Source organism: Pelecanus crispus, chromosome 3, assembly GCF_030463565.1.
Source record: "Pelecanus crispus isolate bPelCri1 chromosome 3, bPelCri1.pri, whole genome shotgun sequence".
Classification (NCBI taxonomy): domain Eukaryota; kingdom Metazoa; phylum Chordata; class Aves; order Pelecaniformes; family Pelecanidae; genus Pelecanus; species Pelecanus crispus.
The window spans coordinates 69815749-69843569 of NC_134645.1; the positions used below are offsets into that span (position 1 = coordinate 69815749).

At 37.9% G+C, this 27821-nt stretch overlaps 1 protein-coding gene across 9 annotated transcripts in view; it reads left to right on the forward strand.

Moving 5' to 3' along the window:
* The window catches only part of EPB41L2 (erythrocyte membrane protein band 4.1 like 2), a 70289-nt gene that overhangs the window by 39770 nt on the left and 2698 nt on the right, over positions 1–27821 (forward strand). The window contains exons 8-20 of one of the 9 annotated variants that reach the window (XM_075707805.1): positions 625–777; positions 1957–2054; positions 6202–6374; positions 9791–9972; positions 14467–14529; positions 17358–17504; positions 18898–19002; positions 21824–21970; positions 23053–23106; positions 23315–23875; positions 25755–25877; positions 26402–26500; positions 27557–27637. In XM_075707805.1, coding sequence (XP_075563920.1) covers positions 625–777; positions 1957–2054; positions 6202–6374; positions 9791–9972; positions 14467–14529; positions 17358–17504; positions 18898–19002; positions 21824–21970; positions 23053–23106; positions 23315–23875; positions 25755–25877; positions 26402–26500; positions 27557–27637 — 1986 coding nt within the window. The remainder of the gene's footprint in view (positions 1–624; positions 778–1956; positions 2055–6201; positions 6375–9790; positions 9973–14466; positions 14530–17357; positions 17505–18897; positions 19003–21823; positions 21971–23052; positions 23107–23314; positions 23876–25754; positions 25878–26401; positions 26501–27556; positions 27638–27821) is intronic. The other 8 variants (XM_075707802.1, XM_075707803.1, XM_075707807.1 and 5 more) reach the window with 8 other exon arrangements.

Genomic DNA, 27821 nt, shown 5'->3' on the forward strand with positions numbered 1-27821 from the left:
CTGTATTGTGTACTGGTACAGTTCATTGAAGCCTTATCAGTAAGTGATCAGTTTTGTAGCCTGTAAAACTTGCATCAGACACTGTCAGTGGAACAGAATGCTCAGAAACCCAGCCCACCAGCACTTTGAAATCATTGTGTTGACATTTTCGGCTATCAGCTATGCATTACTTTCTACATCTCTGCAGGAATAGTAAGTGACTGTAAAAGATCACCATGATCACCAACTTGTTCAGACTTCCACTGGCTGTTTTAAGTTAGAAAGGCCTGTTTTTAATTTTTCTTCTTTTAATATTTGTTGAAATTATGGATAGCACACCCACCATACCTTTCCTTGCATGTAAGTTGTTTACTTAGTCCCTATTGCCAGAATATTGTAGAATTTCCCAGAACTGTGGCATATGCAATGGCATGAGTGCCAAAGCCATTACATAGAGTCCAAAGATTTTCCTATAAAATTAATATACTTGGCTATTTCTGCTTTAAAAATCTCATTGTCAGGGTCTTTCAGATTTGAATATGAAACAAGTCCCAGTTGCATTATTCTCTCAAGGTATGCCAGCGATAATTAGTTGTTTGGAGTGTTATTAAACTGATTTTTATGGAATTGTTTCATACGTCATAGGATTCTGAAGGTGTGGATATCATGCTGGGTGTATGTGCTAATGGACTGCTCATTTACAAAGATAGACTCCGGATCAACCGCTTTGCTTGGCCAAAAATTCTGAAGATTTCCTATAAGCGAAGTAATTTCTACATCAAAGTCAGGCCAGCAGAAGTAAGTAGTACCTTTCTGTCTTGTTTCTTTTGTGAGATCATTTCTATCCAGCAACAAGGTAACATCCTCATTTTTTCTCCCATAAGCCTCACAGGCTTATGTTGGATTTGAGCAGAACTTAACAGGGTTTTGTTTTTCTCTTCAAACTATACCAATTGTATTAAACACTTGCCTTGATTAGTAAATGCAAACCAAGAAGAAAATCTGTTTTCTTTTCCTGATAGATGCCATCCTGTAACTTTTTTTTACAAGGAAAGCCAGTTACACTGGCCATGTTCTTACTGTCTATACAAACTTGCAGTCCTGGGGGAGAGCCAGCCTCTCTTCTTCTTTGGGTATAATTGTTGACTAAATGTCAGTGCGTCTAGTTGTATGGGTGTAACCAAAGGCTTGAGTTGTCCCGTAGGACGTTATAAATCTTTCTGTTAGCTGCTGTGGAAATAGAGAATTCAACTTTCTTTTCAGATACCATTATAAGTTTGTGGGAGTTCCTGAAGGAGGGTGAGGTTATGTTTTGAACACATTGTAACTGGAGATTTTGCAAAAAACCAAAATCTTGAACACTGTAATACTTTTTTAAATTATACTCTAAAATGTTTAAGGTAGCTTTTACTGTGTGAATAAATAAAACAAAAGAGAAGTCTGAATACCAACAGTAGAATACGAACACTGTAGTTTTGTAAATTTTGGAACACAGATGTATTGTTCTTGCACTCACTGATGGTGCATAGATGTAATACTTTTGCTAAGAAACTATTATATAGTGAAACAGATCAGGTAAGCTTAACACTGCAGTATGGATTTCAGACTTTTATTAAATCCAAGAAAAGTGTGCAGCACAACCCGCAGTACAATTACTTCATGCAGTTTAAAAATAAATACATTGGGCAGCTAGTCAGAAAATGAGCAAGGAATGCTAAAGTATTATTGGATTTCTCAAAAGACTCATTAGTACAACTAGGAAGTGATAATATCATTATTACCCATCATGACTAGCCTGCCAAATATAATTTTATTAAAAGGCTGGAAATTCTGATTTTTTTTTTTTTTTAAAAATCTTATGAAGTCTTATGAGAGCAGAATTACAGCTTGTTACAGTAATAGAACTATCTGAACTCTGCCTGCTAGTTAATAGCCAGCTTAAGGAAATGGGTTAATTTATTTGTGGGTTCTTTCCAGCTGGAACAGTTTGAGAGCACTATTGGGTTCAAACTGCCAAACCATCGGGCTGCTAAAAGGTTATGGAAGGTTTGTGTGGAGCACCATACTTTCTTCAGGTAAATGGTAATTCTCTGCTTCCCCCGCTTTTCCAGGTATGCTCATACCTTTCTTTGAAAGGATATGAGGAAAATAGAGATTTCCCCCCTTTTTGCCCCTCTAATTTCTCAGTCCAGTAACACCTCTTAGACAGAAGACACCCTACCAGTAATTGACCCCAAATTACCAATTCTGAAAGTCTCAAATACAATTAACTGTTTTATTTAAACTTTGAGTGCTAACAGTATGGAACTAAACTAGTGGTCATATGTAAGACTTGCTGAGAGATAACTCTTCAGAGCGACCATCTAGAAAGCCACTATACTATACTATATATAAACTATAAACTATATAGTTTCTATGATTCTATACCCCTTCACAAGAAGCTCTCAGGGCTTGATAGTAATCTTCATTCAATTCACTTTTTAGAATATTCTGCTGAGTGTAAATGCTTACAGCTGAATTTTTGCTTATTTGTAAACTGGGCTGAGTTCACAGTCATTCTTTAAAGAACAGAGAATCACTTGAAAAACAGACTACTATTTGTTTATATAATAATCCATAACTTTCTTTGCATTTTTTCCCTAGTAACTGATAAACATAAAATTCTGAATTGGTCATTGAAACTGTGGTCTATTTGTAAATGAGTACTTTAACAATAGGCCACAGAGTTGTTTCTCTTTCTGCTTCCTTCATTGAAAAGGAATTTGAAAAATCTTCATTTGACTTTTGTAATAGCACAAACTCCATGAGGGATTGCATGTACCCCATGCAGCCTAGGAGTCACAGATTTATGTTCAATCTGTTATGCATTGAATAGGCATTGAATCTGAGTTTCTTGCTTCAAATGAGCACAGTAACTATGGTGTGTGAAAGGTAAGCTTTCTTCTTCAGCAGTCTGGTTTTTTTATTTTAAAAAAGCAATTGTGTTTTAAGGTAGATGCAATCCTGTCTCTGCATACTGGTATAAGCTGAATATACTTGCTAGACTGAGACCTTCAAAGAAGTTGGGGAACATGAGACCTAAGCAGTTCATTACTAGAACTCTCACTGGGTGTTCTTCAGTATTCAGATTTTCAGTGAATGTAGAATATTCTTGAATGCAATATTAGAATTTGTTTTGAGATTGGCAGTCAGTCTCAAAATGCTTAATTTAGAAGCACTTCTTTTTGAAATCCTGATTAAAGATTTTTTTTCATGTTTGATATAATTCATTGGTTAGGTTTATTAAGATACATAGTCTGCCATTCTGTTCTTTACAATCTGAAGTCTGCTTTGGCTGGTGATGCCTGTTACCACAGATAGCATGCAGTTCTGTCTGTAATGAAAAGTTTATCAACACTCTTCAAAGAACTCATGCAGTGGTTTGCTTTGCTGGGAAGCTGTGTTTCCTAATTTTATAGTAATAAAATGGACCTGAATGGGGAAAAAACAAATCTTATGGAAGTCAAAAATCCTAAACTGAGAACTACCATTTGCAAATATAAGTTTCAAGGAGTGTTAATACATGTTAGACAATCTTGCTGCAGAAATTCTGACATAATAAAAATAATTGCATTTTATTCCAGTCAGAAGTGTCTTTTCCTAACCAGGAATGACATTATACTGAGAATTATGTAACAATACTTGAACCATTCTGTAAAATCCATATATTGCACTGACGTCATCAGACCTCTCATCCTTATTTAAAACCAGGAAAATAAATCCAGCTCTATTCTTCTCCAAAGATAAAAAGCAGAAAGCAATTGATAGAGTCCGAGAGACTGTAGCTCTTTCAGAGCACGTGTAAAGCTTGTGTATGATACCACAGAAAACTGTATTCAATCTAGATGTACGTTTTTTGCTTCTGGCTCTCTTAGCATGCTCTATATAACATTGTAAGATTCCTTGTGTTGTCATTTGCAATATTTCAGTTTTTCTCAAATAATTACATTAAGAACCATCTTCTTATAATGTATGGGAAATTCAGACAGCATATAAAGCTATTTATAAAAATCTGTAATGAACTATATTGAAAATGACAACCAAATTGGATTCACGTGTATCAGTTCAACCTTATAGGATTCCAGTAATGCTCTCAAAGAGCAACAATCTGATTTAAGAAATACAGTCAGACTATGTATCTACATTAATCTTTTGAGGTAAGCTTAGTCTGCAACTCTGGATCTTAACCAATGGCTGCAGAAACCTGCTTATAATTCTGATTTATGGTGGGTTTTTTGAAATTTTCGTGTTTGTTTCAGTGTCTCCCCAGAATGTCTTAAAATGGTAAAAGCATAGTCTTCAGTTATTTTATGTAATTAAGCTTGTAATACAAAAAAATCCATTCAAATGCCCTTAATCAGGAAGTAATTAGTTCTCTTGTTTTTTCCACATTAAAAGATTAAAAGTTTATCTCAGCAGGGTGGAAGATAAAAATGGCAGTTAGTTCTGTAGGCTTGCCAAGACTGGAAAAGAACAGAAGGAACCTTGGAAAAACCCTTTTAGCCTTCCTCCTCTTAATGCATAATGCAGTCTCTCTTGGAAATAATGTAGAGAAATAAATTGTCACAAGGATTGCATAAAGCTGTTTTATAGAAGCAATGAAAGTGAAGCTCCAGATACTTGCGATTTTATTATAAAAGTGGCCTTAGTGCAGAAGGGTGGATTAGTCTGTCTTGAATTCTGTTTGTTTTTTTTTTTAAATGTGTTGGAACAGATTAGGATTCAGGTGCGTGCATATGCATCTTAGGCATGCAGGATTGGATCCTTCTGGCTAGCACTCTGACAAAGCCATAAACATCCTCTCTTAGAGAAAATGGTAATTTTCTACCTAGCTCACCATTCTTTTTGCTAAGTATCTGAAAATTCTTCAGTTTTGCTGAAATATCTTTAGAATGACTGTCAGTTTTCAGAACCCACCACTGGATACTGTCTTAACATATGCTGGATCCTATTCCACTGACACAGATATTCCCAATGGAAATGCTTCAAAAGAGTAGAACAAAGTCAGCATACTTTCAAGTCTCGCTTGCCCATCTGTGCCATCCAAAGTACAAAGGGTACAGTAGTTGCTGGTTCTGCTTGAAAGGAGCTGATGTTCAGTGAGCTTCTCATTCTTTGCAGATCCTCAAATCACAGAGCTCTATCTGTAATAGTCTGATGCTTTTATACAGAGGGAGAATAGGCCATGGAGACTGCCGTGCTGGGTGAACATGTATCTGCAGCACTATGTTGATCCAAGGAGCAACATCAAAGACCTTTCTAAGGAAGCTGAGACTGGGAAGAGTTCCTGCAGTGATGACTGTTTATCCTATCAGCAAGGATGGCACTGGAACAAACAGTACCCTCAGTGTTGAAGCTGATGGCTTAGATTTCAAAAACAAAGTACAAGCAATGAGGGTTAGATGAATAAGCACTTGAAGTCCTCATACTGAAAGAAATTCAGGGAGGTATAGAGGACCTGTCTTTTCAAACTGACATGGTGTCAAAAACTGGTGGAACAAAGCAGAATCCCTCATAGCAAATTCTGGCGTGTTGTTACTTAGACTTTCTGACATTAACGCTTAGGTACAAACATACATACCCTGCATTAATAGTGTTTGAAACTGAATCTCTTTTTCACCCTTTTTACAATATGCTTTTTTCCCCCCGCATCAGCTTATCCAAATCTATAAATGACATTGTGAATCTCAATCTTCTTTTCACTTGATATAGCCTTCCATACAGCTTTGAGATGCCATTCCCTAACATTGAGGAATAGCAGCTGCCATATTGGTACCTCAGAATATAGGAAAGACAGTGGAAGTGGGATTTATAGTTCCTACTATACGTAATATTCTAAGAAGAGAGATCTGCGAGGTATTCTACATGGACCTATAATGGCCTCAGCTTTCTAGAAAAAATAACATTTAACCAAGGTAGCACAAAAAATAAGGATCCCAAATGCTTAGTCATACTGTGGAAAATGTGATGGTTATTGGCACCACTTCAATTCTAACTGCAAATAATAAATAACAGGCATTGTTTCAGAAGGTCTTGTCAGAGCTTGTGGTAGAATCCTTTGTTGGAGTGTACAAATCATGCATGGTGAACTAAAGTTGAAACCTAGTAAGTAGCTTTAAAGTACCTCATTAAATGCATAAAATAAAGCCTTTTTAACTGACTTTCTTCATACTTACTTTTTAGACTTCTATCACCAGAACAGCCTCCAAAAGCAAAGTTTCTAACCTTGGGTTCCAAGTTCCGCTACAGTGGACGTACACAAGCGCAGACACGACAGGCTAGCAGTCTCATAGACAGACCGGCTCCGTACTTTGAACGCACTTCAAGCAAACGTGTTTCCAGGAGCCTTGATGGAGGTATGAAATTTGACTTATTTCTTCAGTGTAATGATTACATTATGTGTTGTCACTCTGATCTGACCAGTGTTCAAAAATGGCGACATTCTGGATGGCCAGAATGTCTACTGACAAATTCATGAATTTCAGTTTCTGATGGGTGATGTGAAGAGTAGCCACTTTGGTTACTTTTCAATTTTAGGTGACCTAAACAGTAAATTAAGTCACTGTCTAAATTGTATGGCAGTGCTGTGAATATATGGAGGATTCTATATTGGACATACAGCATCTGTGTTCACTACTCATATTTCTTTTATGGGATAAGCATGCACTATATGCTGTTGATTAGAATTGTTTGGTCAGCAGCATCTTTTGGGCTCTGGGTTGGCCAGAACACCTCTCTACACCTAACAGTAAAGGCAGAACAAGTTTTTTTCTTCTAGTTTTGTATCATTTTCTTCAGTATATTGTTATCCTAGTATATTTATTAGTTAGTTCTGTGTTTAGTTAACAAGTTTTATGTTGAGGCTGTTTGAATAGCTAAAATTTTTGTGTCATCACTGGTATTTGGTCTCTTTGAGTTAGAAATACCTTCTGGTTTCCTTTATTGGGAACAGGCATGCTTTCCAAAGGCAGGTATAGCAGCAGTATGTGTGAGAGATGTAGAAACACATGCTTTACTCTAAATCACTTCTGAAACAAATATAAAGTAGAAAAATTCTTCAGAAAAATGATGTGCAGCTTGACTTTTATTCTAGTGAAGTTGTGTATGCCTGAATCCAAGTGAACTGTGACAATGGTATGACTTTAGCTACAATTCCGCTGTTAACTTTACCTTTTTGCTCCAAAAATCTTTTACTTAGACTTTTTCTTCTGCAAATATACATTCTTCTATTCTGGGACAAATGAGCAATCTGTGACACTTGCTTGGGACACCTATGAAGTCTTACCTTCTGAGAACCTAAGCAAAAATAAGAGGCAAAAGTGCTTGTGCTGGTAGTGTGTGATGAGTCCTTGTGGCAACCAAAAGACTCATCACCACATCAGAGTTACTCTCTGAGTTGGTTTTAGTTCCTGTGCTTCTTTTGGTTAGGTTTCTAACAAAAGAATTTGATTTCTGCCCAACTCTCGGAAATTGTATCAGCAAGCCTTTCTGAGATCCCTTGTGCATCATCTGAACACAGACGTGTATGCATGTGCGTTCAGGCCCAAATTTTCACTCTTACGGAGCCATCACAGTCAAAATTTTGAGCATGATGAAACATTGCTCTTGGTTTTCCTTTTTTTCCCCTTAATCATCTTTGGTTTCATCTCAAATGAAGCCAGCTATTCCTGGCAGCATTTATGGCATCTTGCTGGTGTTGCCATCTGCAGGCTGTAATAGTTTTAAACTGTTCATTCAAAGTCAAACTTAAATATTGTTCTTTCTTCAGGCAGTAGTCCAGAGGTAGGTTCATACTCTTGAGTGTGCACTTGAAATGAGAAATCCTGTAGAGGGTGTGCTTGCACTCTGCCTCTCCTTTGTGAGCAGCATGTCTAGGGCCATTGTTCATCCCAAAATGCCTAGAGTTGCATACTCATCCTTGTAAGTGTTACTCTTGCTCTACTCCCACCTTGCCCTCACTAGAGGGACTGCAGCATGCTGGAGGAATGGGCTGAAAGGAACCTTATGAAAGTCAACAAAAATAAATGCAAAGTCCTGCATCTGAGGAGTAGTAACACCATACACCACTACATGCTGGGGGACCAACTGCACTGAAAGCAGCTTTGCAGAAAAGGATCTGGGGACTCCTGCTGGACAAGCTGAACATGAGTCAACAGTGTGCCTTTACAGCGAGGAAGGCCAGCTGTATCCTGGCCTGTATTAACAAGAGCATAGCCAGCATATTAGAAAATAATTTCCTCTTTATTCAGTACGTTTTGAAGACCATATCATGAGTACTGTGTCCATCTTTGGGCTCCCCAGTATTAGATGGGCATTGACATACTGCAATGAGCCCAGTAAGGGCTGCCAAGCTGGCCAGAGTGCTGGTGTCCATAATATATGAGGAGAGGACTGTGGTCCTTCACCTTTAAGAAGAAAAGGCTGTAGTGAGATACTGCTGTCTACAGCTACCTACAGGGAAGGTATAGAAAAGATGGAGCCACACTTTTCTCGGAGGTGCCCAGTGATAAGGCAGTGGGGAGTGCCTGCAAGTTGAGACACAGCAATTTTCAGTTAGAAATAAGAATTTTTTTGTTTGTTTAAAAAGACCTTGGATATGCTCAAAACTCAACTGGACAAGTCCCTGAACAACTTGGTCTAATTGCACCTGCTCTGAGCAGGGGGTTGGATTATCTGACCTCCAAATGTTCCTTCCAACCTAAATTATTCTGTGATTTATCAAAAGTTACTTGTGGGAACTGGAGGTACTTATACCCAATAAATGCTCTATTTGCCACCCAAGAAGGGATCAGAAGCTTAAATTGGAGAACTTGCTGCTTAGAGGGGCCTGAAAGCCTAACATCCCAAATCCCACATTTGCCATTAACTGCCCTTGGCTTCTCAGCAGCTTAAGGGAGTCTCTGATGTGGAGCTGAGACTGTTTTCAAAAGAGGACATTCCCCAAAGGTACTCCAAGAAACGCCTCTTCCTCTCAACTTTCTGCACCTTGGCTTTGTAAAGTCAAGGCATATGGAGGTATTACAGAAGATTACTAAATGAATTAAGTTTATATCGAAGCTGCTTAATTTAATGAATTCTCCTGTATTTCATTGCTACTATTTTGGCTGAGCCAGTCATCCTGATTTTTTTTTAAAAAGCCATCCTGCTCATTAATCCTATTATGCTAAATCAAATAAGAGAAAAAAACTAATTCAAGGCCTTTCACTCTCTTGTGCTTTGACTATATTCAAGTATACATATTCAGTATTTCCCTCTTCCATTTTTCACGAGCATATAGGGAGGAAAAGTCTTACTTTCACTGAGCTGTTTCTGCAGTTTTGCTAAGGTTCCACAATAAAAATGCTGTGACAGTTGTATGCATAGCTATTTCTATATTGCATTAAAACAGTCCTCTCAAAATAGTGAATTTCCACAAAACAGTTGCCTGTTTCTCTCTTTTGTTATGGTGATTTACAGAGTCACAAGAACAGTACCTGCAATTTGTCTTCCAAGACTAATCAGAAAGTTGATAGTTAAATACCTACCTGTTATTGTGAGGTTTTTTCCCCTTCCATAGTAAGTGCACATTATATGACAAGGTACGTTGCTGTTCACATCAGTGCAATGAGAACCATAGACTTTTTGCAAAGCCAAGAAGCTGAAAAATATTGTATAGCTCAGTAACTAGCCTGTATTGCTCACTGCTGGCATCACCATAAAATCATTTTGTTAGGAAGTCTTAAAAACGTTCCAACTTACCCCAATTAACCAAAATTATTTTATTCTCTAATAGCTCCCATGGGTATCTCAGATCAAAATCTGCTAAAAGACTTCCCTGCTGCTGGAGGGCAGGCAGCTGGGGATAAAATCATTGACATTGAAGCTGCTGGTCAGGCCAAGTTAAAAGAAGGCGGCAGAGAAGAAGATGAAAGCCCCATCAAAACTCCGCAATTAGAATTGACTCAGGATGGAAAGGTATGGCTGACTTTCACACCAAAATTATTTGTTCATGTGGTATGTGTCCATGTGTGATTATTTAGTGCCTATCACTTCTGAGCATCGTATAGAACACCAATTTAAAATATTAAAGGAAAATTGTCAAGTGCTTTCTGTAGGTTTCACTTAATGTCTGTAAGCAAAAGAGAATACAAACTTCTGAATGGCATTGTCCTAGGGTTTATTTTATTGCTATAACTTTAATTTGAATTATCAATAAGCTTGCATGAGTTCTTGGAAAAAAATGTTTCAAAGGGTAAATAATGTTTTATTCATTTCCTTAGTTTGTTCAGACTTTAAAAAAAAATTGTCACTACATCCACAATTGTGTACATTCTACAAAGTTGGGTATATTATGACTGTGTTTAACTACCATAGGTAACAGTATTGTTTTAGTAGCTATTGCAGAATTATTTCATCCTTTAAAAACTTGTATGTTGACTGAGGCGTAGATTTCTGTGAAAAGTTGAGTACTTTGGCCTGTTCCTGTTGCAAACAACCATTTATTTGTCTTGTTTGTTTGAGCTACTGGGGGAATAGGTCAAAAAATTAAATTTAGATCTTGTATGATGTGATGTAAAAATTTCCTTCCAAAGTGTCAGCTAAAATCTGCTGCTCTTCTCTCTTGGAGATCATTTCTTTTTCTGGCAATTCTCCAGAATTTTCGTATTTAAAGAGTAATTTTGTTTTCAAACATTTTTGCAAGTTAGCTACCTGTTTGAGTCCTAGGGGGACTACTGAGTTTATCTGTGTGGTTCACATGTTCCCACTGCATTCAAATGTAGGAAGGGAACAAATACCAACAGTTGCATTTTTTTTGTTTGCTGGCAAGGTGAAAAATTTTGAATTAGCCTAGAAAAAGGCATACACAGAGTTTCTTTATGGGACAAAAATGGTAAAAAAAAATCACTATGTCTTGACTTTGGGCTTGGTAAAGTGGTGATACTCCCTTGTCTTCAAAGTGGCAGTATCTTTCAGTATTTTAACCAAAAGAAGAAAAAAAAAAAAAAAAACCCACTACAGTATTTTGGGAAGTTGTTCCAGGAAGCTGTTCAGTAAGGTTTTGTTACACATGCCAATTCTGTGAACAGCTTGCTTTCCCCCCTAGCGCAGGCACTTCTCTTCCGTTCTGGCTCTCTTTAAGTCTTAGAGGAAATAGTTATAAACCCAAGAATCAAAGTGCCAGCTTGTCTTTCGTGTACTGCACTGTCCCCTGACCTTTCTGCCAAAGCTTTGAATGTCTGTCCGCTTCCATCTGTTGTGAGTATTACAGTTCAAAAGTGCACAGTTCTTTACAGCCTGAGAACAAAACATTCGTAATGGGTTCCCTTCATAATCCACAGAAGTAAACAAGTTGGCTGCTTGTAAAACACAAGGGGATTTCTATTTTTATTTGGCATTTCTATTGCATTAGTAGAGCTATCCCTGCTTCCAAGTAAAAATTTTCACTAACTAATAATTTCTTCTTTTTCCCTCTTCTTGTGCCTTCAAACTTGCATTTTGTTGTGCTTTCATTTTCCACTGTGCACAGAATTTTTTTCTTCAGCTCACTCACGTACACCCATCATCACTACCCATCCATTCTGTGTCATCCCGTCTCACAAACCTGTCACCTGTCCCTGATATGGACATGCTTTCAGATATTTCAGAGGAAGATCCCTTTGGGGAGGCCCTCCTTACCATCCCAGACATCTCAGAGTGCAATTCCATAAAAGAAACACCAGATCATAATAAAAACAAAATAGCTTCACCGAATAATATCTTTGAACCTATGAGACCTCTAGTTAGTCGAGGCTCCCCTGCTGTGGAGGGAAAAATCCATACAAATGACTACAAAAGCACAGAGTTGTGCGTCTCATTCAGCTTTATCAGATGCTTTTCTTTTTATTTCCGTTCGCTTCTTGATGAGGATGGCTATATTACTTTTCCTAGCCTTCCTGATGTTTGCATCTCTTTCCTCCCACCTGGCCTTCAGCACTGTATTCCTATTACCTCTCCTTCCTTCATCCCCTCTTTTCTCCTTATTTTTGTGCTGCTTCTGTCTGCTTTCCAGTCTATTCCTTTTTCACTCACATTTTCCCTTCCTCTCGCTCTGTCCCTCTGCTACCTGGAGCCTAAGGTGACTACCTTTAGTGCCTCTAATGACAATGACCTGAATGACAAAGCAGAGGAAGAGGAGGTGTGTAATTTTGTTGCTTAAATATTGACACTTGCACATAGCTTTTATGCTTGTTCTCCCAGAGGCTTGCTCAGTTTTGCACACTTCCTAGCACAGGGATATGTCTATGTACATGCCTGCATATATAATACACATACAAACACACACACACATAGAGACATGTATATCTGTATCTTTCTAACTTTTCTCATTTGTGAAAAATTGCCATTGCGGGATTTTTAGTCAATAGATAGCTGGTGGGTTTTCTGCCCGAATTCCTACAGCATGCCTAATTTAATTAGATTCTACAGAGCTGCAGGTAGAATTGCTTTGTACTTCAAAATGTTTATGAGCACATAAACCTGAATAATGAAAGTGCTGTGTAATAATAGATGTAGTATTACTTGATACTATTTGCAAGTTGTGCTACTTGCACTATCAGTTTGTGTTAAAATGCATGTCTCCTGTGTGCATTGACTGGAATGCACCTCTCCAAAGTTCTATTTAGATCTGAAAAGTGAAATTCCTAAAAGCTGAATTCAGGAAACTGTGAATGCTTTAAAATGAGCTTTTTTGTTATTCCAGATTTCAGATGTTTCTGGTCTACAAGGGTGTGTGCAAAGTTGAGTCTGTCAAAGGCACTTTTGGGGTTTTTTTTAAGTGCTTTGATTAATTGCTAGCAGCAGTTAAGGTGGAGACTGATTTCATTCATTAGCTGGGATTGCAGTTTGTATCAGACTTTAGTCGCTGGAGTCTGAACATTCTTTGAAATACACTGTTAAAATTGCTGTACAGAAGCCTCGGTCACAGTAATATGTTGCTCTGATCATCTGCGGTGGTTGACACCTCCTTTTCTTATGTCTGCTGTGCATGTTACAGCAATACCACTAGAAAAAGATGGTTTATTTTGATCTTGAAAGGAAATATGAAACCAAATATTATAGAATCAAAAAAGGGGAGGGCCTGTTCAAGGTTATATTTAACAAAGTTTGTTAAACTGATTAAATCGATACAATGTAGATATTAAAAGCATGCTAAATATGACATGATGCCATTAAAAACACCAATCTAAGTTTAAAATAATGAAAAACATGACTTCAAAGACTTTCTCAATTTTTCTGTAGCCTAATTCAATCCACCATTTGTAACATAAAGTTGCATAAAATAGAACCCCAGATAAGCGAGAAATTAATAAAAATGTGATACATACCACATTATGTGTGCAATCACACAGAATCCAAAATGCAACAGTATGTCAATAAGTAAACCCCTCTTCAAATTTATGTACTGACACAGTGTTGACTTCTAAATGCATCTTTTCGTAAGGTTAGCAGTTGATATTAGTACCTGTGGAAAGACTGGGAAGTAGTTTGCTTTTTAAAGAATGCTGTTCCTTAAGGCATTCGGAATACTTGTAGGTAAGATAGGAAGATTTGCTATCATTTCCAACAGAGCGCATTGCAGTTTAAGGAAGAACATATTCATCTAAAAAGGGGGGGTGGGGGGCAAATGACTTATCCCAAGACAGCAACATTCTTAAAATAATTAAGACAGTTTGTAAATACAGTATTTAGGTGTTTGACTTGAATCCTAGACTCTCTTACCAAAAGACCTCATGCATTAGATTCCATTTTCCCATCAACTGGTTGCAGAGTTTAAGGCGCTTACCATAGAAATTACGCATATAATTTTTTTTTTTTGCTTTACTTATTCTTAAATTACCATCTGGGAAACACTGAAAAGTACAGCAAGAAAGGGACATAGGGTGAAACTTCCATTTTTTCATGCCGCTTATGCCAAATATTACTTCAGCCATTCAACAACAATGTAGGTGAAGGAAGACCAAAGTCGCTTAATAATTTCAACAACATCTGGATCCAAACAATAAAGGTCTGTAAATATAGCACGCTTTGCAGCATTTACAAAGAGATGAAGCCTCTGTGTTAGTCTGTAAGCGTATGTTAAGGGTTGCTTTCCTTGATCATTTGCCACGTGCTCACACAGGTGGAATGTGAAGAGGAGGAAGCACAGCAGAAGGTGCATGGGTTTTTGGGGGGTTTGTGTTTTGGGGTTTGTTTTGGTTTGGTTTTGTTTTACAATTAAATCTGGCTGTAGCTGCCTGCCTTGTTAGCACCCTAAACTCTTTGTGGATTTAGTCTGAATAGTGCCTTTTCACCTTACCATTTTGTTTCCTTTATTTAACTGTCTGATTCTAAGAGTCTTTTTTTTATTTACTTGCTGGTACATTTTATGTTTATTTTGGTTTTTTTTTTCTTTTTTTTTTTTTTTTTTGTGTGTGTGGCTTAATTTCACAGAGCAATTCCTTGAGAGTAGACGGGGAAAATATTTATGTCAGACATAGCAATTTAATGTTGGAGGTTTGTATATAAGATAAGAAACACTTTCCCTTTTCACGGGCTGCCAGGCTGCATGGGATGGGAGGTCAATGCAGGCTGTTATGGACACAGTGCATGAAGTGCATGGGGAAAAACCAGCTTGGAAATGTTGCATGTTATCATTCTAGTTTCTGAGTTTAAATTATTTAAAAAAAAAAAAATCCAAACAAACAAAAAAAGCCCTCAGCTTGAATGTTGAATGTACAATTTGTGTATTTTTGCCAGATGCTTTCAAGGTGGCAACTGGGAATAATAGCCCTATTTAGATAAAATGAACACATGGGTCCAATTCATAATCCTAAACAGGATTTTTGTACATTGCTCCTCAATGTGTGCATCTTCTGTTGAGCGGGGTTTCTAGTTTTCACCAGTTTAATCAACCTTTATCAAATACATTATCTGAATAAATGGAGTTAGTAAGGCACAAGCAGTGATAGAAGTATGGAAAACCTAATTCTGGTTCTGACGCTTATTGACTTTTAGGAGCTTTGAGAAATGTATGTGATGATCAGATTTTTAAAGGGAATGTTTAGATGGTTCTGAAATCTTTGCCTTATTTTTTCACTTTTGAAATGGAAGTAATTCTTGCTTCCTAAAGGTTGGTTTTCATTGAAGATGAGCAACAACAAAGAGCTTTGAGCAGTATGTTAATGTGTAGTGCTTAGTCACTGAAGTAGAGATTTTTATTATAAGAATTTCCATATAGTCTGTTAATCTGAATTATTTTATCAAAGACTGTCTGTAGTTATAATCAATGTCATTTTACTTGTGGTTAATAACATAAACTAGTAACTGAAGAAATTTTAGAAAATCCTACTGCTGTCTTTATTTTATTCATCCAGATGGGGCTATAAATAATTCCCTTTGTCACAAAAACTGTCTTTTTAAAAATCATTGGTTTTGTTCAGTAATAAGGCGATGTATGGATTGCAGTAACCCAACTAATACATTTTTTGGCTTTTTGCAGCTTTTGATCACTATTGAAACTTTGCTTGTGTATAACTTACTAAAGCACTGAAAGTGTGCATTGCGTAACTGTGCTTTGATCAAGTCCAAGAAACGTGCCTTGTGTCAGGCCAAGACAGGTTTTAAAATTATGACATGATTGTTAACGAGCTTCAGTTGGGTAATAGAATGCCTTTGGCATAAGGTTTTACTTCACTCAGAAAATACGTACTTTAGGGGGGACATATTTCATGTCTCATTTGTTAGTTCTAGATTAAAAGTGAAGCATTGGTCCTGTGACAGTAGGAGCCTACTGAGTTGCCAGAAGGGGAGAGGTTCTTAGTGTTCAAAGTGCATGTGTTAATACTCACAGAATTAGGAAATAGATATGTAGCACCAAACTGTTACTGATGCTGAGCATGCAAGTGAAAAGAAATTAGAAACTGATGAGTTTGTATTGGGTTTGGATTTTTCATGACTGAAGACGGGGTGTCTTCGCATTGTGAGCACTGACTATAAAAATCCTAACCAAAATGTTAAAGTAAAATTTCAAAATGTTCTGTTACAAAGTATATAAAATCTTTGTGCAAAACCCAGATGTTTTACCTAAATTATTATATCTGATTACATTCTTTTGATAAAATGTTTTAAGAATTATGTCTACATTGATATTATTCCATTTTAATCTTCAGTCTTTTAATTCTGTACTAAAAAAGGATCTGAGGCTTAAAATTGAATTTCACCACAGAATACTGAAAAAATATTCTTGTGTTAAGAGTGTGCATAACCAACACAGGCTTCTCTCAAGACCTGGCATGCTGGAAGGAGGACAGATTGTAAAAGCAGAATGAAATCTGCTCTTCCCACCAAAGCCCAGCATTGTATTTAAAGGATAATAAATTTCCAGAAGAGCTAAGCAGTTAGATTTTTGCCTACTTACCAGAACAGTTATGTTTCTGCATAGCTCCTGATCCTTATGTCCACTCCTGTATCTGGTATAAAGTGCAAGACTAGCTGGTAGTTATGTGATCCAAGGTGCTGCAGCTTAGCCTCACTGGCTTATTACAAAACCTAATGCGATATTCACGCTGTGGTGTCCCCTTTGGCGCTTGCCTACGTAGGTGCAATTTAAAGACAACCTCTCTTTGGTATTGGTGTGCACAAAAACTATCCCTACTTGAGTGCTGTGTCTGCTGTCAGGTTCTTAAATGTGGAATTGGCAGGTATCAGGCTTTTAAGTCTTTAAATCTGATTCTTCCAGTAAGTTTAAGCCTATGTGACAGGCACAATGAGTAGTCCCTCTGAAGTTAAGCAGGTGTTAGTTGCTTGCATATTTGGCCCTGTAGTATTGTCTTCACAGAAGCAAGTATTTTTCATGGAGCTTGTAATATCAAGAAAGATGCATTTTTATAATGCTTCTTGGGTTAGACTATTCCTTCTTACAGCTGCCTTCAGTAATGTTAGCTGTGCAATATCCCAAAATGCTTGCTTCTGTGCTTACAAATTTTAGATGAAAGCAAGCAACTACTGGAAATTATTATTGTTTCATAGGGCTAGTAGTTGCATGTTTTGGATGAAAATAGCCCTCTGTTAAATAACCATACACAGCCTTATTTTTCCTTTGCCTCAAAATATGGAAGAAACAGTGTATAAGTGGCCCTTCATTTCAAAAACGAAACCAAAAAAATATTAGTTGCCTTATAGCCTTAAACTTTTTTAAGGCACTCCAAAGAACAATAGCTCTTCCGACACAAGGCACTTTCCTTGGTTTGGTTTCTTTTTTTCTTTTTTTCTCTCCCCCCCCCCTTAAGTTTGCTTTTGTTGTCGTGTTTTGTCCTACTTTGTTTTACATCGCGGGTTGCTAGGACCTGGATAAGACCCAGGACGACTTACTGAAACACCAGGCTAGCATTAGTGAGCTCAAGCGCAATTTCATGGAATCAACACCTGAACCACGCCCAAATGAGTGGGAAAAGCGGCGTATCACACCTCTGTCCCTACAGACACAAGGGGTATGTCACTGCAGACGCTTGTCCGCATGCGTTTCCATACAACCCTGTATGTAATGTAGTAAATGCAGTTTTTCCTTTACATTAACACTTTCTTTGGCTAATGTAATATTTGTTTATACTAAGTATACATTAACTTTTTACCAATTACCATTGGACCTGACTTTAAATAATGTGTGGAATTTCATTCTTCTACAAGAACAACTGAATTAGAATCACTAGAAAAAAATGGAGCCGATGGCAGTATTTTCTTGTGTGTTAAGGACAGCTTAAATTTCACTCTGATTTACACAGATTTATGGAGATGACTGTTCAGTTAGAGTAGAACTTTTCCCTCCTTTTCCCTCTCTTTAACTTCTTGTAGACAGCTTGTGCATAAACACACACAGAGCCTGTGTGTTGTTTCAGAAGGACCTTACATGATCAGTTAATTTACAGTGTTGACTTCTTCAGGACATATTTAACGTAGTTGTTAAAATTTACTGACCTTAATCTCCAAAAGTCTGTCAAACTAATTTACCTACTTTTTCTCTATACCTCCTTCCTGAACCTTAAAACAGCAGTTTGGAAAATGATTTTCTACAAGTATCATCCTGAATGCCTGTGGCAAGAAAACTACCCAAATAAATTTCTCTTGCTGTTGTGAAACTTTTAGTTTTATGAGGAGTTATTTGCCACTTCTTTCATAGAGTAGAAGAGCAAATCAGTCTTCGAAAGCAATCAATTTATCTTCTGTTGTTATCCTTTTCTTCCACCACTGTTCCTACCCTTCCCTCCTAAATGTGGTGGTGTCCTATCCCATTAAATTCTTAAGTATTCTCTTCAGTCCCCAGAGGGGTGAACTTTCAATTAAGCTTGCTTGATGCTACCAAATAAATTTTGTTAATAAGATATTATTTCAATAAGATACTTAAGCAATCTGAACTGTGAGTATCTGCATACAGATAATATGGTCACTAGCTGTATGGATCACTTCTTTAATGACTATTTTGTTAATTTATGGTTAATGCCAAGAAATTATTCCTCAGATTTCTGAGTAATACCTGAATATTTCTATGCATAGTGGTATATGCATAGGTACAAATGCTGGTCAAATTTTCAAATGTCCATTACGTTCATTCATTTAATAGCTATAAATATCTTTTTGGTTAAAATAGACATTTATGTAAAAGTGTAACTTAATTCTTGTTATGTGGTTGTGTGCATTTTCTGTGTTGATTTCTTTGTATTGAAGTTGAGGCCCCTCCAAGTTCTTTTATCTCTGGGGCTTTTTTTTTTCTCCTCATCTAGTATGTTCTGTCACTTTCAGATAGTTTGGTTTTATGTTTATGTATAGTGTGTGACTGTCTCATTGCTTGTTGATTTATACTGGTCTTATAAAATGAAAACCAAATAGAAAAAAAGAGACCACATTTTCCAAGTGAAAACGCTGCCTGGGAAGGAGAAGCAATGGACCGCAATGCCATGGATTGCTGGAGCAAAACCAGAGGAAACTGATAAGGTGGCTGCCCTGAAACCTACTGCCTTTTTGCTGTATCTGCTGTGGGCTAGCTTGGGCACTTCTCTCTTTTTCTTTTTTTTCCCTGGTGGCAAAAACTTTTTTAAGCCATTACTGAAGGGAGAAGGTTGAGTTGTAAATTGGGATCTCTGTGTGTGTATGTGTATATATATACACGTATATGAATGCCAGCATCATTCTCTTTAAACTGTGAAGTTCCGAATGGTTACTATTTGAAAAGAAAGCCAGTTTTTCACCAGAAAATTACTGTATTTTATGTGACTAGGATGACAGCAAAACATGTATTTTCATTCTGTATGGAAGTTCTCTGCAGTTATTTGACACTTCACACAAGAACTTTTGCTTTACATGTTCACTATGTAATCATTATTCAAGTCAATAATGCTGTAGAAGCACCTTCATTTCAAAGGCAGCCCAGTTTTGAGTTCCTTCACACTTCCATACCTCTCTTTTCATCTAGGAAAAGAGAGAGGTTTTCTCCCCCGTAAGCTGGTTTAACATCTATGCAGTGAAAAACACTATATAGCCAGTGGACTACTAGCAGTGTGATAGTGATGATGGGTAGCAATTGCGATGTTGCTTTTTTACATCACTGTTGGACTATTTTCCATCACCTAGAAATTGGGACAAAAGTAGGTTAATGTAAAGCTGTCAGTCCTATTTCAGAAACATATATAGACACGAAGTTTGGGAAACAGCGTATTTCCATTCTGAATTATTTGTTGATGAATGTAGAGAAGTTTGTGTTCAAGTGTTTTGTTACCCCCAATTTATAAACTTGCTGGTATTAGTGGACTACTACATTGCTCAGTCCTATTCCTGGGCTGTATGTTTCCTTGCCTGTCTTTTAGGATAGTTGGACAATAGATGAGAATTAAGCAGGGATACCACCACTAATATTCTTTCTTTTCTTCCTTCTTTTGCTCCAGTGAGAATACTTGCAAATAAGTAATTTTCTGTGTATGAGAATTGTTATTTTGGGTATATCTCATTTGTGCCACTATACTTCTGTATCAGCGTACTCCCACAAATGCACAGCATCTGTGACTTAAATGGTGACACATTGATATGTATGTCACAAATAAATACATGAAATGTTGTTTATGTCATGGATACCCACACTATTTTACTTTTTTTAATCCACACACCCCCCCAGCTGCCTGTAAACCGTATTTCATGTTAGTCTATATGACTGTGTACCAGAAGGAATTTGCCAGGTATTTAAACATCTTCATGAGTTGATACATTATTGTAACTACAGTAATTTGATGAAAAATGCCAATTCTATCTATACATTTAATCATTTTTACTAAATGCCTCCTCAGGGAACAGGGGTTACATTATCAGACAAATTGTGTAATTGGGGTTTTCCTTGTAAAAGATTAGAAGACCTAAAAATTTGAAGGTGGTAAAATGCAAAAAGATGGGTGGTTTGTGCCTGTCTTTAATTACATATATATACGGGGGGGGGGGGATGCGATGCGATGCGATGCGATGCACACAGTCTGACCACATACCACATAAAGCTTTTTTTCCCCCTGCCTTGTTTTTTACTGCTTTGAATAGTTGGAAAACATGTGGTACCAGAGTACGATAGAAGGAGCATCATGAACATATTTACTTTTTGATGTACTGTATTAATATGTGAACATTTAGTGGGAGTGGTAACCTAGGGAAAGAAACTGGGGGTGAGGAACACATTGCCCTGATGGATATTGAACGTTGCATCGAGGGCAGATTTAGTAACTTGCATTCACATTACATTTTCTTACCCACCTTTGAAATAAACTGTAAATTTTATCATAGGGAAAAAAATGTAGGGGTTCTTTTTCTTTTCCTTCTCTGTTCTTCTGCATGCCGTATGTGTTGTAGTGTACGCACAGTAGCATGGTGTAACTTAACATCAGTCCAGATTCTACACTGCTACTCACACGGTGAGTCCACACGGATGGCAGTCGTCTGCGTGGCTCCTTGGCTTTTCCTCTGGCGTGTGCTTCTGCCGTGATTCTCTGTAGTACTGTTTTCTAAGCCAGAAATGTGTCTTATTGAATGTTGTCAAAATGTGTGTTACGTCCATGTTAGGTATTTGTTACATTATTGGCTTTCTAGTTTAACTGGTTTTACTTCTAACTTAATACAAGAGCTCGTGGAAGGAAAACTGGAATAAAGAATTTTAGCCTTTTCAGAGGCTTGTACCCACGTAATTTTAAAAGTTTGCTTTACCATACAGATTTATAGTACTAGAGAAAATAGACCAGGCTATGAACATAATTTACACTTTAAAGCAACGCACCCTTTAAGTATGCTTGAATAAAGCAAGTTTTCCCAGTAAAATGGGAAAGGCTTTTTTAAAACAGATTCTTTAATAGCAACGAATTTGCTTAGGTTATTCCGGCATTTGAAAAACCTATCTGTAACACGTATTATAAAGAAAACCTCGTTTAGGCGTCGTGGGTATGTATCGTTCAAAGCAAATGTATTTGACGACCTGAGCCAATCAGGCATAAGGCGGCGTTAAAAATGGATTTTTAGAAGGGAGAAATCCCAATGGTAAATGCGGGGTTACTGCCCGAGTGAACTGTTCTGCCTGGAAAACCCGTGGAGATGTGGAGGTGTTCAGCTTTCGTAGCGCGACACGCGTGGCGAGGGGCGCTCCCCGCCCGCGCCCCGCGGGCAGCCGCTCCTGCCGGCCGAGCCCTTGCCCTCGTCGCGTGTCCCTCTTGCCAAACCTTTGCTTTGTAGGTCGCTGCCGCTCCCTCCGCCACCGTTTAATTCTTTCCTTTCCCTTTTCTGACTCGTCTAGAGCCTAGAAGAGGAGATAACGTCCCTGTTGTTTAGTAAGGAGGCCTTCCGCGCTGGCACGGGAGGGCCCTCCGCCGCCGCCAGCGTGGGGCCAGCAGAGGGCGCTGCGGGGGACGAGACCGCCGCCTCGGCCGCGCCGCGCCCCCAGGTGCTCCCCCCCCCGCACCGCCGCCTTCGGAAGGGTAGGGGCCCAGCAGGTGAGCCGGCCGCGGGGTGCGGCTCCCGTCCCCGCTAGGGACTAACCACCGACCCCCAACGCCTTCAAAATGCCCGAAGGGGGGGGCCTGCAGCTTACCTCCCGCCTACCGGAGCCGGTAAGCTGGTCGCTTGTGCTAGAGGGGAGAGAGCGCCGGCCCGAGAGCGTGACGCTGGCTTTGCAGCGCTGCAGAAGTGGTGCTTGCTTACGCTTCACCGGCAGTGCTGGCTGACAGTCCGCAGGCGAACAGCAGTAAAAGCTAGGATTAAGGCACAGGTGATGTGTTGGTCTCCGTATTCTCACCGTCTGAACTCAAATTTTGCTGCAAACCGTTCACTTGAAGTCCATTAGATCAAAAAAAACCCTAGCTAACGCAAAATTTACGGTGGGCTTTCTGGGATATCCATCACAGACCATTTTGTTATGGAACCAATACTAACATACCTGCTTTAATCTCATCATTTCGGCTCCGAACTGAATCCTGATGGGATCATCTTGGTAATCACGCATTCCTATTCTGACAACATGCCACCCTAAACGGTCTCCCTCTTGTTATCTACTGAGTCTCATAAAGTAACAGACCAAAGATGAGCAACTAACAAAATCTTACAGTAGTCTCTTTTTTTATTGGTATGATGATGAACTGATAGTAGAATGCTAAATAGGTTTTGTCTGGTGTTGTTTTGGGTTTTTTTTTTACTTTCCCTTAATATTATTTATTCTTAATTCCTGATTTAACTGAAATAACTGCCTCAGTAGCATCACTGACCAGTGCATTCACGCTTTTATTTTCAGTCTTTCATAATTAAATTCTTATCCCAGTTAATAATGCCCATAATTCATACCTACTTTTGAATGGAATATTTCAATGAAGTGGAAGGAAAGAAGCTTAGCTCTGTCTGAGTCTTGCAGTGAATACGCAGTATCTGTCTAGTATCGTGTATGTACATTCTTAAAGCTTGCTTGGAGGATGTTACACTGTTGAAAAGGGTTATGCATTGATTTTTGTCCTCTGATTGCTTTTTGTTTCACAGAGACATGCTTCCAGAGCAGGAGGGCCTTGTACTGGAGTCAGCGATGCTGATAAGGTTCTACTGATTTTTTCCATAGTTAAATTTGGCTCTAACTCTTCCAATCCATTGTCATTCTTTCTTTCCTTCCTTTTTCAGTTAACCATCACAACCATCTTTTGTCTTCTACATGACATGAACCAGCCATCAGCTAATTTTGTTTCCATCATTTTAATTTATTCATATACTCTACTTTTGTTTTCCCTCATCCATGTTTTTTGTGCAGAGTTCACATGAGACTCTGGACATAGTGGAGGAGAAGAAGCAGGCAGAGGTTGGGATAGAAGAAACACTAGTCGTAGACGAAACCAACAGAGGGAAAATGCAAGTTGCCACTGATGCTGGGGAAACATGTAAGGTGGAGCATCTGTCAAAAAAGGACTCTTCATCATTGCCATCAGATAGTAGCAGCAGCAGCAGTAGTAGTGAGAGTGAGGATGAAGAGGTGGGAGAATACCAGCCACGTCATAGGGCAATTGAGGAAGTCATCAGGGAAGAACAGGAAGAAGAGGAAGACGTGAAAAGGAAAGAACATGAAGAAAAAATACAGCATGTGGAAGCCACGCCAGAAGGCAGTAAACCAAATGTACCAGTTGAGCACACACAAGTTACAGCTGAAGATTTGGTCCAGGAAAATGCAGTTACCATAGCTACAGAAGAGCAGAATTTGTCAGAGGAAATTAAGCAAGATTTAGGTGAAGAAAAAGAGGAAGAACAGCTCAAACTCAATGGAGATGTGTCTCATGTTGACATTGATGTTGCACCACAAATAATTTGTTGTTCTGAGGTAAATGGTAGAACAGTTTGACAACTAGACTAAGCAGAGGTGTTTCTTGGGGTGAAAACATACCTGCCTTTCTTCTTCTCCTATTCCTTCAGCTCTTCAGTCATCCAACAAGATTCAGATAATTTGGAAGGGGAAACCATTGATGAGCAGTGAAATTCTGTCTCCTTCAGTTATGGTTTCTGACTTTTTGCTAGAGCTGAGTGAGAATCACCAGTAAGGCAAACCTTCCGAAGACTGCCATCTTCTTTTATCTCCCCCTTATTTTATATGCACATACATAATGTATATTTATTATTTATGTGTTTCCGGTGTTTTAAGTCTTGTCTTGTCTATTTGTCAATTGTTTTTGACACGTCCATGACATGTAGTTGTGTTTGGAAAACTATTGGCAAGTGAAATTAGGAAACACCTGTCACACATTTTTTTTCCCCTCATAACTCACTGAGGTTTTTGCCTTTTTCCTTTTATAAATTTTATGCATTTATAGACTAGGATAAGTATAGCTAGAAATTGCATAGGTGAGAGGACTGCACTGTAAAGGGATGAGGTATATATCACGATCTTACTATGAAGCCTTCTGGTGCAGTAGATATTTAGGAAAGCATGCATGGGTTCCAGTCACAATCAGTTGTTTTAAGCCAAACGAGATTGAAGGGTTCATCACTGGGCAAATTTTATTAAGAAGCAGAAAGGGGAAAAAATGAAGTGCAGGGATGCATCTCTTTGTGAAGTTGGCATGTTCTTCTGCTGAGTTTTTCAACAATTGGACGGGTTTTTTCCTAGTTGTCTACCTGCTTGTTCTCATAATGATGGCAATTTTTTTTTTCTTTGCACTTAAATCCAAACAACTTACCTTCTTTCTTTTGTTGTCTTTTGCATATACAGGTGTTCTGATTAACAATGTGAAAGAATTAGTATATAAGACCTTTAGAAGTTGCAGGCACCCACACTTCCTAAAAATATAGCTAGTTTCGAGCACGAAAGGCTGCTGTGTGTGCAGGAAAGAAAGGATTTTTTTTTTTTTTTTTTTTTTTTTTTTCCTGGGATTCCCCCCTCCATGTGCATCCAAAATCAATGGGAGTTAGCAACTGGTGCATCTAGAAAAAAATCAAAAGGCTTTACTTTTTTTTTTAAGTTCTTAAATATATTGAAAATCAGCTCCAATAAGTCACGAGTTCACTGGTTTACAGACCCTGGTTAATTGCTTTCTTTGTGATATTGCAGAGAACACCAATAGCTAACTCTAAATTGTTAAAATGGCTTTTTAGGATTGTTATCAAAAGAAGCCATTTATTTCCGGAATTATTACATTGAATGTAGAAAGCTTAAAATCCAGTTGTTAAAGTTGTTATTCTGTTCCAGAAGTAGTACATATTAAAAAGTGAAACTTTTACGTAATTTTCTTGGAATTTCTAATCCTTATTTGCAGTTTGATTGAGCAATGATAGATACTTTCCCAGATTAATTCTGATATGAAGCTTATCCATCTGAGCTAGCTATCAGCTTCTTTATGCAAACTAAGGTTTTTTTCTTTTTTTTTTTTTTTTCCTGGTGATGCTCTTTTACACATTTTCAATGCCTGTGTTGCAACTTGGTTTTAGCAGTTGCCTTCTGTGATATGTACTGTTGGCTGAAACACACAACTTTGGCAAGGTTATTAGGAGATTAAATTTTCTTACCATGTTATGCAGATACTAGAGGGCTGGTGTATTAGTCTTCATTTCACTTTGCTTATTTATATGGCATGCTTTTTGTTTGGGAAGACAGTCAAATACCTATCTTAATGTTATGCTTTTCTTTAGTTTTTGGTTTAGTTCTTGGTCCACTTTACAAACCTTCTTCTGTCTTTTGAATTGATTGGTTATTTCTTGCACCACAGCCTCCTGTAGTGAAAACAGAGATGGTAACCATTTCAGATGCCACACAAAGAACTGAAATATCCACTAAAGAAGTTCCAATTGTTCAAACAGAAACTAAAACTATCACATATGAATCTCCACAGGTATGGTGGCTGGGTTATTATAGTGTTTTTAAGCCAGTTTTTATTCCAGTTACTTGTAGATCAAAATAGATAATGTCCAAAAAATGCTTTTTAAAAACCTATACCTTTTTCTAGCAGCTAAGATTATACTTTGGCTATGAATTAGGAAGGCAAATGTGTGTAGACAAAGCAGTGTTACTCCTAAAGTTCTAAGTGGTTTGGTTTCGGTTTGGGGTTGGGTTTTTTTTTTTTTTTCGTAACGGCTTAGTTGCTGTCTGCAAATGTACAACTCATTTTTAGTTTTGTAAACTTGATTAAAATATCTCATTGCTCCTGAAAGGAATGTTTAGCTTTGATTGTAAATTTCCCACAAGAATGAACTATTACAATAGTCTTACATGACTTGGTAAACTTGGATGGCTTCTGTTTAGATTTCAGTTCTGACTGAACTAAAGAATGTGTTTAGTAAGAAAACCATCCTTTTCTCCTGTGAAAACAAAGCTTTTAAATGCCAAAATACAAAAATACCTTTTTTTTCCTTACAGTTTGATGGCAGTGCTGCTGGCAATGCTGGTGTGCTGCTGAGTGCACAGACAATTACATCAGAGTCAATTTCTACTACCACAACTACACACATCACAAAGGTAAAATATAATAGTATCTCTCCGAACTAAAAAAAAAAAAAAAAAAGAAAAAGAAAAAACCCCATACCCTCAAAATAAAGTCTTACATGAAGTTTCTCATATGTCTGCTAATTTACTGAAGCAAGCTGACTTGAAATGGGTTGGATTCATTCCAGGCGTGTGTGAGGGTTGATCTTTCTGTACACAGATTTTGCATGGAGAAGCCCTAATGCATAAGCAGGAATATCTGGGAACAGGACAGGGGAAGGGAGAAAAATAAGATTAAGGTTTTTTAGTACTCCATATAGGTCTTATTTCTGTGTTTGACAAATGAGTATATACCTGAATTTTTACAGTTTCAGTCCTGTCATCACTCCCTGATATCTTACAGAATCTTTGTTAATGTAACTGATTTGTCTGAGGTCTGCAGGAGCTCTGCTAATGGCATCTGTTATAAGGATGAACTGAAGCAATGTTTTCTCAGCCTTAGAGTTGATGATCCTTGTGCTGCTAGGTTTAGAGCGTATTTAAAAACAGACCATACCACTAGATTACTTTGCAAGCATATTTTGGTGCCGAATTATGTGCTCTGCATTCCATGCTTGAAAAGGAAAAGAAGACTCAACAGGACATCACAACTGTTTCAGTCTCATGTAATGTTTCATGCCAGAGTATGTTAGAACTACCAAAGTGTGGTGGTGGTAGTGGTGGTGATGATGATTATTGTTGTTGTTGTTGTTGTTCATTTATGTAAGTATTTATCAAATTCTAGGCATGTCCCAACAAAACAGTTTTGAGCTGTTGTCATCAAACTTTTAACATACTTTTCCAAGAAAATTACAGCAAGCGTTGTTTAGGGTGAACTAAAAGGGAAGAAGAAAACGTAAGGTGTGAGTTTCAGATTTTTTCCCCACTGAGACAAGAAGGCAAGGATGATTTAGCATTGCGAATATTTACTACTAATTGCAACTCAGTCACAGAAATTTATTTGCTTCAGTGCAACAGAAAGGAGTGCTTTGTGGCAATATGGAATAATTACAAGGATGGTTTTTTTTTCTTTTTTTGTGCCATCTGTAGATGGTAAAAGGTGGGGTATCAGAAACAAGAATTGAGAAGCGCATTGTCATTACTGGAGATGCAGATATTGACCATGATGAGGTGAGTATGTAAGCTGTTAATGCTTACAGTGTGCTTTTTGTAGTCCAGTGAGATCGAGGTGATATTTCAGAAACCTGAAATAAGAGAAAGGTAGAGAAGTTGAATAAGAGGACATGGAAAGACCCTGAGACTGTTAATTGTGGCAAAGTTGTTAAGTGATCATGTTTTGTGAATAAGGAGCCTT